Source organism: Anopheles stephensi, chromosome 3 (assembly GCF_013141755.1).
Source record: "Anopheles stephensi strain Indian chromosome 3, UCI_ANSTEP_V1.0, whole genome shotgun sequence".
NCBI lineage: Eukaryota > Metazoa > Arthropoda > Insecta > Diptera > Culicidae > Anopheles > Anopheles stephensi.
The window spans coordinates 55376741-55389524 of NC_050203.1; the positions used below are offsets into that span (position 1 = coordinate 55376741).

General features: G+C 47.1%; 1 protein-coding gene across 7 annotated transcripts in view; it reads left to right on the forward strand.

Annotated features, from left to right (window-relative positions):
* LOC118513425 (ATP-binding cassette sub-family C member Sur) overlaps positions 1–10955 on the forward strand; it is a 57308-nt gene extending 46353 nt beyond the window's left edge. For 4 of the 7 annotated variants that reach the window (XM_036059140.1, XM_036059139.1, XM_036059143.1 and 1 more), the window contains 11 exons: positions 437–936; positions 1065–1322; positions 1437–1525; positions 3666–3931; positions 4060–4281; positions 4531–4688; positions 7196–7695; positions 8338–8465; positions 9814–10105; positions 10232–10428; positions 10502–10955. In XM_036059140.1, coding sequence (XP_035915033.1) covers positions 437–936; positions 1065–1322; positions 1437–1525; positions 3666–3931; positions 4060–4281; positions 4531–4688; positions 7196–7695; positions 8338–8465; positions 9814–10105; positions 10232–10428; positions 10502–10672 — 2781 coding nt within the window. In that variant the 3' untranslated portion in view covers positions 10673–10955. The remainder of the gene's footprint in view (positions 1–436; positions 937–1064; positions 1323–1436; positions 1526–3665; positions 3932–4059; positions 4282–4530; positions 4689–7195; positions 7696–8337; positions 8466–9813; positions 10106–10231; positions 10429–10501) is intronic. The other 3 variants (XM_036059141.1, XM_036059142.1, XM_036059145.1) reach the window with 3 other exon arrangements.
* Positions 10956–12784: the final 1829 nt, after the last annotated feature.

The window sequence follows — 12784 nt, forward strand, 5'->3', positions numbered from 1 at the left end:
ATATTGTGGTCGACCATGGTCCAACGATAAGATCTTTCCGGTCTGTGTAAGTTTCTCGCTCAAGAAATCGTTTGATATGTTTATTTTTCCAGAAATTTGATAGCACACTATTTATGGAAGATAATTCGTGGTAGAAAAGTCGATTATGCTACCGTTACCAGCAATTTGTTTGCAGAAGAGCCCTTGTTTAGAATGTGTTTTTGAGATTTTCCGGGAAAATGTGGATGGTACAAAATACGAGTCAGTGGAACTAAAAATACAGGAAGTTTAAATGAGTAATTCTGAGTTTGGATTGATCGTTAAATGGACAATGTCTTTTTCAAATAATCAATTACTATCAGTCTTCTTCTGGACGTCCTTCGATTCCTTATAAAATGTGTCATGAGACGCTCAATAGGTATTAAATCCCGTCGTTTTTATTTTCTTCACACACCAGCGCACATTTTACTTCCCCCGAACGATGGCCAACCGGGCGCTGTTTGGATCCCGCTTCTCGACCCACGACTTTCCGCTACCGATCGAAGACTGTCACGAACCGAACGTCGCCCTACGCCGACACTTCTCCAATCGATTGCGCAAGGATTCACCGCCCTCGTCGGCAGTTGTGTTGCGTCGCCAGGATCCGCTCGGGTCCATCGATCCAGCCGGTACCGGACATCAGAATGTGTTCCGCGCGTTGTCACTACAGCTGGGTACTTCCAGGGCCGGAAGCAACGCAACAACTAGCCCGACGGCGAACCAACGGCAGCGGCAACCTGCGGTCGTTGTGCGTCACATTTCATTCCCAACCACGCTGACCACGAGCAGGGGTAGCGCTGGTACGGCCCCCGACGATCAGTTGTACCGGATACGGGCCAACGATGGTGGCTGTGAGTTTCACCCGGCACAGTTAGCTTCCACTGCCTCGGGACCGTCGGCCCTGTCCGGCCAGCAAAGGTATGGATGCGTACGGTATTTACACTGTGGGCAGGATTTTTATTCGCTCATCGCATCGTGGGAATTCTTTCAAGTCTTCCACTCCTCACATTAAGTGTGTGCGTGTGCTTTTTTCTTCTTCTTCGCAGAATTCTTGACAACATGGACGACACGGCGACGGGAGATTCGGACCTCGGGCCGAACCGACCAGGTGTGCCGGAACAGAATGAGGCCAGAAATAGTTGCGACGATTTGAAGCGTAGCTCCATCGGATTCCGCATTCCAGAGTTCCTGCGAAGGATGTCCGTTCGGGGCCGCCGGTTTTCCAACCCGACCGAGTTTGGCCGACCGTACGGCGAGCGCGGCTCAAGGAAGTCATCACGGAAGACGAGCTCGCTAAAGTTGGTGTGCGTTGGTGTAGATGTCCAGTCCTTTCTTCTTTTTTTTTCGTTCCAATCTTGCCAGTGCCAGTTCGTTTGATTGTTTTCCTCGTCGATTTTTTTTCGCGTTCTTTTCCACAGAAGCATTCCGAAGGAGCGACATCATTCGATCAAACGATTGCTATCGACGATATCGCGCCGCAGCGAGGACACGGAGGAATCTTCCGTTGGTAAGTGAGTGCGAACTTTACAACATGATAGAATGCACGATCTGGTCGGATAGTGGTTTGGCTGCGTGCGTTGAATATTGATATTGGAACTATTTACTCGTAGCATATAGTGGAAAGGGAATACATGCATTCGCTTTGAATATATAGGCGCAGCACAAGAAGAATCGCTAGACGCTTTAATATTTTTCTTAGAGAGACAGACGTTTTACACAAGATTCTTTCAAGAGGTGTTGCAAAATATGTCCTAATGACCTGATTTTTTAACGTTGACTTCTCATGAGTCATGAACTTTCATGGCTAGTTTTGCCTCGACCACCGGACCGCCCCTTCCGGAAAGCATCCAATTGGGCTGTAGTTTTATTTTTTTGGCTGATATCAACTCGTGTCTCAGCAATACGGCCAGGCCGTTCTTTATGAATAAAAAAAAAAAAGAAAACTCGTGTCTCGAGGTTTGCACTAGGGATTGTCAAATTCTTATTTAAAAAAACAGATTGCATACCTTTAGGCGTTTACATTCCTGATATAACCGAGCAGCGAACCATCGAAAGAAATAAAAACAAAATCCCAGAATCGACCACGTGAGGTTAAATGCATAATTAGTAATTGTTTCCCACACTCTACGAGACGGTTTTTAACGACAGGAGATGATTTGAAATGCATGCAGTACAGCTGCATAGACGCAAATTACATACAAAGTAGAGGCAAATAGCAAACGATAAAGGACTCATATGGTGCAAGATTGAAGTCGTGGCAGAGTAGAAAACTGGCACTTGAGAGAATGCCATCGTCTTAAAGCATTTAGCTTTCAACCGATTTTCTCCATCTGACAGACATCCAGCAGCGTGCAGCACATCGTCATCCAGTCAGTGCAAGATCAGCCTTTTCGAGTATACTGCCACTCTTCCGTTGGCATGCATGCGAAAGATTTGCGTGCTTCACAAGACATTCCACTTGAAGCGCGAACAAGCACACCCACCTTGTGCCCGGGATTTCGATTCCGCCGAAGCCCGGTGTGCGGAAACACTTGGCAGAAGGATTTTATCGATTATGCATTCCGGATGTGGTTTAAACTGCAGATCGAGGGTGCGCTTCGCTACCCGGTGCCGATTTCCGCGGGATTAGCTATGTCGTTGTACGGGCCGGTTAGCGAGAGCTGTACGCGCTTGCAGCAATTCGGTTAGCTGTCGTGCCGGGCTGCAATGCCAATGCCATGATGGCTACGGTGGCAGAAAGTGTAACGTTCAATAATCCGATTTTGACATGGCTCGATTCTTCGGTGGCATGCGATGTGCATCGAGCGAAGGGTGAGACCACCAGAGGCGAATCAAAAAAGGGGCCAAGGAGCAAAAAAAGGAGAAAAGAAACGATGTGAAAATAAAATGCAAACCCCGGAATGTCGCTCGCCAATCTGGCCGCGTCGCGACTGCCATCGGAGCGATAGAGTGCTTTAGCATAATCGTGCATTATGCGCTGCCCCCGGGGGGAGGGAACGCGCTGACGTCCCTGTGGGAACTGTGACGGGCATGACGGGGTTATTTCGGGTCGCGCGACTGTACGCGATTGCATCATAAATTGGAACGTCACCAAGTTGTCGCAGCAGCGAGCAAGTGAGTGCTGTTGAGGATTTTTCGCTGTGTGTGTGTGTGTGTGTGTGTGTGTGTTTTTGTGCGCATATTTTTTAATGCGCTTCCCATTTAGTCTGGGAAATTTAGAGCACAAATAGAATAAAGTATGCGACAGAAAATTACCACCAGATTTTCGCTCGCGAGTGCAGAGAAGCATTTAAGTGGATGACATTGTTGAATCTGGGCGAGAGATTGGTGGCTTGCGGTTTGAAGCGGAAGCATAATGCAATTCACGAATCACGACGAGCATTGTGCTAAGCAGCCTTAAGTTGGAAGGAAGACTGCGAGGCGTAAAACGATCTAGAAATGTTCCAAAGAGTTGAAGTAGTTTTTCCCAATTCCAGTTCTAATGCAATAATTGTGAAGTTATCACACATTTATATTATTCTGATTTAGAATTTGCGAAAATTGTAGCATTGGGCAGAAATCGCCCTACCAATCAGAAGTTTGCAATCATTTGCAGATTAAGCTTACAGACTGATCGGTTCCTCCCTTGTTGCTCTCCCCGGTTACAGATTGCGGTGAAGCCGAAGTGTCCAATCGATTGATCTACGACGACGAGCGCAAATACGGCCGCATCCCGACCCGCATGTACTGGCTGTATCTGATATCGTGCGGTCCACGAATGGTGGCCATCTTCTTTCTGAGCGCGTTAGCCCAGCAAGCCCTCAAAGTGTACACCGACTTCTGGCTGCAGGAGTGGACGGATCAAACGTCGACCGTATCGCCAACCAGCGGGTCAGCAGAAATCGTCGACGGCCAACCGCCGAAACCGCTGGAGGTAACGCTTTTTCGTGGGCCGATGCTAAATTTGACTCCCGATTTGCATACCAATGTGAAGCGGCGATCGTCGCAAACCCCCTCAGCAGGTGGTAATGGATTGTTCTTTCTTTTCCCGCTGCTCCCCAGATACAGCGCCACTTTCAAGCGTACGTTGCACTGTCGGCCGTTTGTATCGTGCTGGCGGCCATTTCCGTGCCGGCCGGTCAGCGTGCGGGAAGCAATGCCCGGCGGCGACTACATCGGGAGCTGATTGCATCGGTGCTTCAGAATTCCATCCATTTCTTCCAATCGGTACCCGTGGGGCGGATCATGAATCGGCTCAGCGTCGACGTGGCTGTGGTGGATAAGGTATGAGAGGGTGGCCGAGATTCTGTAGCTCGCCCATGATCGCACGCAACACGAACCAGGCAGGTTTGGTGTAACATTTGGCAAGGATTGGCAAATTGATCCATAAATCAGCACACGCTTCCTGGCGCCCAGATGCAAGGGATACATTTCTCCGTACAGCTTCATGGCTTCACTTCAAAGAACGACTCAATCTGCAACCGCTGCTCAGCGCTCTCACTCTGCTCTTTCTCTTCCTTTAACTATTCACAGAAAATCGCTGCAACAAGTCAGAAGCTGCTACAATTCATTCTGCTGTGTCTGTGCGCCGTACTCATAAATAGTGTCGTGACGCCGTATTTCATCCTGTTAACAATACCAATTTGTGGCATTTACTACTTGGTGCAAAAATTCTACCGTGCATCGTCCAGGTAAGGGATTAAGCAGTTCGACCGTCTACCAGGGTTCCGGGGCAGGTCGTCTTGCTCGGTTTGGATTTTGGCAAGCATCTCGTTTGGATTACCCTGCTGCATCCGGCCATTAGTCGTTCGACCATGAACTTTTTTGTTGTTGTTTATTATGGTGAGAAAGGCTGCTACTGCCCACACAAGGAGTCTAGCTTCATTCGGGGCTATTTATCTGTGTAGTAAAAGGGCGACTAGATAGAAGTGCGATGGGAATTTGTTCTTTACAGCTTAATGTGTTGTTAAGCTTTTGGGTACGGTCATCTTCAGAAGCTTGGTGATTTTTCACAAGAAGAATTGGGCAAGAAAGAAAGAGCTTGAAACCAATAATTTCTTCTCTTTTTCCTCACAAATGTAGAGTTTTAAAATATTTAGTAATTTTGCTGATTTGCGTCTTACTTAGCGCCTAAAGGTATGCAAAATACCAGTGACGTACTTAATTTCGGTATTTAAAGGTATGAAATTAGGATCCTCTAAAATTGTAGCTCTTGAAGTTAAAAAAATCTTATAAGCTTAGACCACTCAATGATAGTTTAATATTGTCTCTCTCGTTGTTAAGTAGAAGGTCTCCCATATTAATTATCGCATTGCATACCTTTAGGCGTTTACCAGAGATCCCCATCAGCGCTAAGCCGCCGAGAGAAGCAATGCACCTAAAGGTAAACTTTAAAAATCTTTCTTGTACTTGTAAAAAGGGCTTCTACCAGTAGCATTATAATCAGCTGCTTGCTTCCATTCCGGGCAGCCTGTTCCTGCTTGCTCAGCCCGAACCGAGCCGCTGAGGACACATTCAGACGAATGAAGTTTCCCATCCGTTGACAACCAATTTATCGTATGTGAAACATTTACTTACGGTACGGCTACACTTTGTTACGGTTGCACTATAACCCTCTTGGGGAAACCATTCCACCATCCCGGATCTTACCATTGTCCGGAAGCGTCCGGAAAGGGTGTGCAACCTATAACAAGGAACGCAAGAGCCACCGTACCCGTACCCGGGGAGAAGTTTGCGATGAGATGAACTTCTCGCCCGTCTGTTGGGATAAAGTTGTGCACACTCGAAATGCAATGAAAGGTGCAGAGTTATCTAATATCTAAACTAAGACAACGTGGGGAGTAGTAACGGGACGGCGCGCTTGAAAGCGTACTTTGATGCACATGCTCTTTTCATTGCCCTCCCAGCGAGGTGGAGAGCAAGGTTTGGGTGCGAAGAGTCGTTGATTTATAATTTGTGGAGAAATTTTCTCACACGAGCGATCTGCATGAGTTCGCACCGTTTGGGGGAAATACAAATTTCCGGCTCAAAAGCTTGTTTAACTTTGGCGAAATTGATTACGTCGCCTGACGATGGTATGGAAATTGACAGTCGGGGAATTGGTTGCCGCTGAGCTGGCATAAATTTAGGCGCTGCGGCTAACGACGTATGAATATCTTCACCGTCGGTTCGGACAATCCGAAATTTGATTGTTCGGGAATATGTATGGGGCCAGAGTAAGTATGGCTATTGGATGCACTTCCGTCGGTTCCGGCCTTGTGACTCAATCACGAGATATCCACATTAATGCACCGGTGTGGCGAGTGTGATGGAGCTTTGCATTGCAGGCCCTAGTGTTGACCTTATTCTCTGCTGCTTGTTCTTGAAAAAATAGTTAAACTTTAATCCCCTCCCTGTACTGGTCTGTTGTCCGTGGAGGAGAAGCTCCCAAAGGGGTGATGGAGCAACACTAACACAATGCTCCAACGAAATGGAAAGCTGATGCAGTGTGGACGCAGTGTGTGAGCGAGAGTAACGCTGGACCGGATTATCTTTGTGTGCACTTTCAACGCCAGACGACATAAGTGGTATCGTTAGGACAGCGCCACATGTTACGGGGACATGATCTATGGCAGGTCGGTTCTGTACGGAACCGGAACACGTGTTCGATCGATGGGGAACCTTCTCCCCATTAGAACGGAACCATGCGAGAATTACCGAAGAAAATCAGGCGGGTTCAGCAAACTTCCTTTGAATCTGTCTGCGTTCGACGGTGACATGGGTTCCGTTATGGCGTTTTATAATTTTAGCCCAACCGAAGCAAGTGACGAGTTGAAGTTTGTGCAAGTTTAGTGCTTTGTTTCCTCCTTCTTTTCGGAACTCTTTATCGCCACAAAACCGAGATAAAGCTTATTCTTTTCCATGGTCTTGTTATAAGGTTCCACTGGTCAGCATGGTTGCGATTTGGCGAACTACATGGTTGTTGGAAGCTGAAATTTGAGAAAAGTTTAATTAACTTTGATGAACTGGCAGAAGGGTTTGATGGATGCTGCTCGTATTCTTTGCCGTATGGGATGTCATTAGAGGAACATGTATCCCTATCGGACTTTATATTTATTGTGTTCCCGAGCAAAAAGAACTCATACGATATTAACTCGCCTCGGCGGTCGATAGCCTCGCATGAAAATGATTTCTTTTTTTTTTTGTTTTCGTCCAACAGAGAACTGCAGCGGATTGAAAGCATGACCTATTCGCCGGTGCTGGCTCACTTCTCCGAAACCATCGACGGTGTTACGACGATCCGCGCCTTCGGTCAGGAAGCACGGTTCATGGAGGTCCTGTTCAAGCGCATGGAGGCGAACAACGTGGCCCAGATTGCGCTGAACTGCAGCAATCGGTGGCTCGGTATCGCGCTGGACTATCTCGGAGCCATCATCGTGTTCGTGGCCATCCTGACCGCACTGATTACAGCGAGCCTGCGACCACAGTCCACCAGCTCGTCGCTGATCGGGCTGGCGGTCAACTACGCGATGCTGGTACCGATCTATCTGAACTGGGTCGTGAAGCTGTTCGCCGAGATGGAAATGTATGGTGGTGCGGTCGAGCGGATACAATCCTTCATCGAGACCGATGTCCACCGGCACCGACGGTTGGGCGGGCGTGGCGAACGCCACCGCTCGAGGTCCGACGTACCCGGCACGCTAGAGGCACCCCTTTCATGTAAGTCTCTGGACTGGACTTAAAATGCTTTACTCGCAGGCGTCGTCGTACGTTCCGGTGGGAAAAGGCGAGATTTCAACGATGCTCAATCTTTGATGAATTATTGTGTCTTGCGGGATGTGACCGGTACGGTATGGCATTAGGCATAAGGTCACAAAACCTACCGGATGCGCAATTGTGCCGACGCTGTCTGTCGATTGGCTTTCGCATGATTGATTTTAGTTTGCAAGTAAGGCAGCCGCCCCACATAGTTGCATACATTTCCGCACATAATCAAACTCCTATCAGCCAGCAATACTTTCCGCACACAGGGGTGGCAAGAAGGCTGCAGCAAAATCACTGTTACTATTACATTTCTGCATGTTTTATGCAGATATTTACTGATGACCGAAGCGATACCAGTAACGTACAGGCAACCAGTTTCCCATCGGTTCGGTACATGTGCGAGGAACAGTCGTCCGGTTGTATTACTTCCTCCGGATCACATGCGGGAAGCTCGAACGAGATCCTTCCATTACAAGTCGGAAGCAGCGTGGAATATCATTCAACTTTTAACATTCGATCCGGTTCAGGAATCAGCAGGAGCATCTTCCATTCCACTCACAACCCTTACGCGTTTGCCTTCTTTGTTTCTCGCTGCAGATAAGAGCGTACCAATATCCTGGCCACTGAGGGGTGACATCGTGTACGAGGGTGTTTCGCTGCGCTACGAAAATCAAAAGGAGAACATAATCACAAATTTGAATTTAACAATCCCAGCGGGCCAACGGGTAAGTGAAAAAAAACGGGAAGATACAAACAAAAAAACAACAAAACAAAGTGTTAAACAAAACACGTCCATTGGCTTCTGCTTCGAGTTGTTGGGTTGGGAGGAAAAACGAACCCACGAACAACCGGGGTGTAACAAGCAACACTGCTCGTCATTCCTTTGCGTTCGGGGCATCCTTTCGTGCCACGCTGCACACACCATCAACAACGTTGTACAATTAATTATTTAAATGACTACTTTTACATTACCCAGAACGCAGCGCGCCTGGTACGCCACAGTCGAAAGGCATGGAATGGTTCCGATAGCTTTCCAACCGTTGGCATCGCGATACAGTGTGCCGGGTGGACCGGAGACTGCTACTGCTTTCACAACAACTACTTGTACTTCATTCCCTGACGGGGATGAGTGGTAGTTGAAGTTTGCCCCGTAGTCACAAGCTAATGGACTACCGGTGGTCTGAATACTGGCTGGCATCTCGCCCCGCCCCGATGCCTCACCAGGCGTTGCCCGTTATCTGCTACGGTTACGGGTGAATGTTTAGTAAGAAGCAATAGTTAAACATCCTCGTTTGTGAGGTGGTGGTCGGTCAAACCCGACCCGAAACGATAGTAAACCGATAGGGACGATATACACACAGCAGAGCGAGTGGACCAGCATGCCAACGAGCATGATGGTCAGTGTCAGGGACCAGCGGAGACGGTGCAATTCCTGTAACAATAGCGATGCAAAACAGAAATAGTAAATAAATGACTTTCATACGATACCATCCCGGCACCAGCGTTTGCACTCAGTGTCTTCTGCTGGAAGCTTCCAAGCGGAACCTCTCTCATACGCTCTCGATAAAACCGGAAACAATCGTTTGCTGTGGTGTGGTGGGACAACAACAACAACACCGTCCGATCCGGGTGCGAAATTGATGGCCAGGAATTAGTTCGTGCGCCGAACGGGTTCTTCCGTTTCCTTTGTACAATCCTGTCGAAAGCAGAGAGGGAGCGCGAGTGAGAGCGAAATATGGTGACAAATCTTGAAATTAAAAACTACTTTGCATTTACCTCGTTACGACCGGAGGAGCCAGAGTCCTTGGTGTGTGTGTGTCTATGGGGGGAGGATTTGTGACAAGGGTGCTAACACTAACGAGCAACTAAAAACATTGCAATGGTCATGGCCCTCTTAGTGTGTTGCGTCTACTAGTCATCGAATCGAGAGCAGTGGGGCTGTATCGGTTGACGTTCGGAACTGTCAATTCTGACAATTCAAACGATTGTTTTCCATTTCGCGTTGTGTCACGTTTAAATTGGTGTAGGTCCGTGTGCTCTTTTCTCATCTCGTGCGCCGTTTGCAATTTGCAGCTTGGCATCTGCGGACGTACCGGAAGTGGAAAATCATCGCTCGCACTGGCCCTGTTCGGTGCGCTGGAGGTAACGGCCGGTCGCATTCTGATTGATGACGTTGACATTGCCGGGCTCCATACGGATGAATTACGGTCGCGGCTATCGATCATCCCGCAGGAGGTGATGCTGTTCGGTGGCAGTGTCCGCGAGAACCTAGACCCTAGGGGACACTTTTCCGACCTGGAGCTGTGGAACTGTGTGGAGCTGGCGCAGCTGAAAAGCGTCGTTAAGGCATTACCGGATGGATTGGGTAAGCGCCCAATCGGAGGATCCAATATCCTGCCGTCAGAGGCAATTAATACAATCTCTGTTTTACATGCGAACCGTTTCCCGGCTGGTGTTGGTTTTTTTTTTCTCCTCCCGTTGTCCCATCTAGATACGCAGATATCGGACGATAAGCATTACTTTAGCAGCGGACAAAGGCAACTGTTCTGTCTTGCCCGGGCGATACTGCGCGGTTCGGTGTGTCTGGTGCTGGACGAGGCAACGTCCTCGCTCGACACGGAAACGGAGAAGCTGGTACTGCAGGCGGCCAAGAAAGCGTTCAAGGGTCGCACCGTGATTACGATAGCGGTAAGGATGGGCAGGGTGGGCCGTATTTAATTGCAATTAATGTTTCTTTCACTGCTTCGACACCTTCGGCTAGCATCGGCTTCATTCGCTGTTTGACTACGAACGGGTGCTGGTGCTGGAACGGGGCCGCATCGTGGAGGATGGATGTCCCAAGCAGCTGGCTGGAACGCCGGGCAGCAAGTTCGGCACCATGCTGAAGGCGACCGATCACCAGCAGCACTCGATAAAGGAGGACGATGGGTGAAATGGATGGGTCGGCAGCGGGTCGGCAGAAAGCATTATTGATGTTCTCGTTCGAGTAAAGGTAGATGAAAGCTTGTCTGATGGGTTCGGTAATGGAGGATCAGCTTTACTTAACCAACTATTGCCTTCAAATGTAGTCTTATCTGGATGAGTGGTAAAATTCTAGGTAGAATCTACATGTTAAATATTCTAGTTCAAGGAAAAGTGATACATGCAATGTTTTGCTGATAAATTTTTGTTCAAATTGTATCGTATTTTAATAAACTATAAAGTATACTTCAACAGCCTGTGCGTTTTATGGTGTGGATTATTCCTTTCCAATTCTTGAAAAGTTTTCAATGCATGAACGAATTCAATCGTTCAATAGAGCCTCAATTGCTTTCAAGCCTGAGTAATTGGCCAGCCATGTAAGTATATATAATTCGTTCTCTTCGTAGTTGGAAACACATATTGTTATGTTACAATTATCAGAATGACAGTAGAAATTGTGGCAAAATTTAATGTAATTTTGTGTCAGCATCTAGCTAGTAGTCTAGCAGTCTAGCTTACAAGTTAACCGCTCAACAGATTTTGCTTGTACAACCAGTACACACCACGTCGTCAGTCCTAATTTCAACTTGTATCACACGCACTTAATGCGTAAGAAAAATATCATAAGCAGTAGGCGGGTTGTTACTAGCGTCAAAAAGGTATGAGGAAGTATGGGTTAATGTAAGTAATTCACTAATAAATCCTTGCATTGTCAGTCACTTGCGTCTGACGTAGCGTTAACCAAGAGCTTGCTGTCAGATAACGGTGATTGACATGGTGGTTAATGTGTTAAAGAGCCTTTTGATACAATGCTGTTGTTTATGAACAGCAGCTAAGGTACTCCACACTAGAGAGTGGTGGGACAGGGTAGATGCAAGGAGGATTATGTTATTATTTTTTGTGTAATTTAACGTTGTAATGATTTTAATATTTGAGAACATTCCTCGATAAATTATGTGATCTCAGTGAAGTTAAGCACATATCAGAAATGTTGTTATTTCTAGGGTTGGTACCAGGCGTGGTATTCACTTCCCGTCAGTGCTTGGGCAGTGTTCTTTTCGTGTTCCACCATAGGTATGTAGAGCCAGTGGATCCTCCAGCACTCTACTTTATCTGTTCTCTGCTTTGTCTATGTTCTGGTTGCTCTGGAGCATTTAGCCTATGGCATTCCAGCCTCGTACTCCACACAAGACTATAGAAGATAATCTTAGTCATGGTATTCGAGGCCTCACCCACAAGCTTCTGAGTCGGTCCTATACGCTGAAAATGCGCGACTAATGCGAAATGATTAGACCTAAGCCTTCCTCTTCTTCCTTGGCACTACAACCTCGAGAGGTCTCGGCCTGCCATTTCTGGCTTTCTGTGACTTAATTTAACCCGTAATAATGTAGTCAGCCTTATGTACGGCGAGGCGGTCTGGATGGGATGGAGACCCTCAGCCTAGACATCATACTAATGAACGCACGACGATCTCCTGAGATGTCAAGGAATCGGGACATTAAGGACACTTAGGTATTCGTCATTTTCTGGCACCCAGGCCATGCAGCGAGAATGTGGAACATAAAAGTGCTTATCCCACAAGCCTTTCAAACAGAGACCCTTCCGAAATGCTCGATTTGGCCAATTAGTTAGCCCCTTTCATTGCCTGGAATATCGCAATGAGTGGGCATCAAAAGGGAGCGCATATTCAAAAAGATTCTTCAAACAAGGAGCTTAAGACCTCTCAATAGCCTTCACAGATTTTAGAGCTTCGACAGCGCTCAATTCGCCTGGAGGACAAGTGTTTATGATTAATAAGGCTTAATAGATTGCGGTGAGCTCCGCTACAAAGATCGTCGGCGTATTTGGACTCGAGGTATCTACTGTAAAACAAGAAGAAGAATTGCTTATTATTTTTTATTTTAAGTTCAAATTTATGAATTCAAACTCATCTCAAGCTCATAATATTTAAAATTATATTTCCATTGAAAGCCATTTGAATTATAAGCAAATGGGAAGCCATTCCGATTGTTTCTTGTACCACAATGTCACAAGCCAAAGTGTAACTGGATTCGAGCTTTATGAAAGCTTACTAAAATAATCA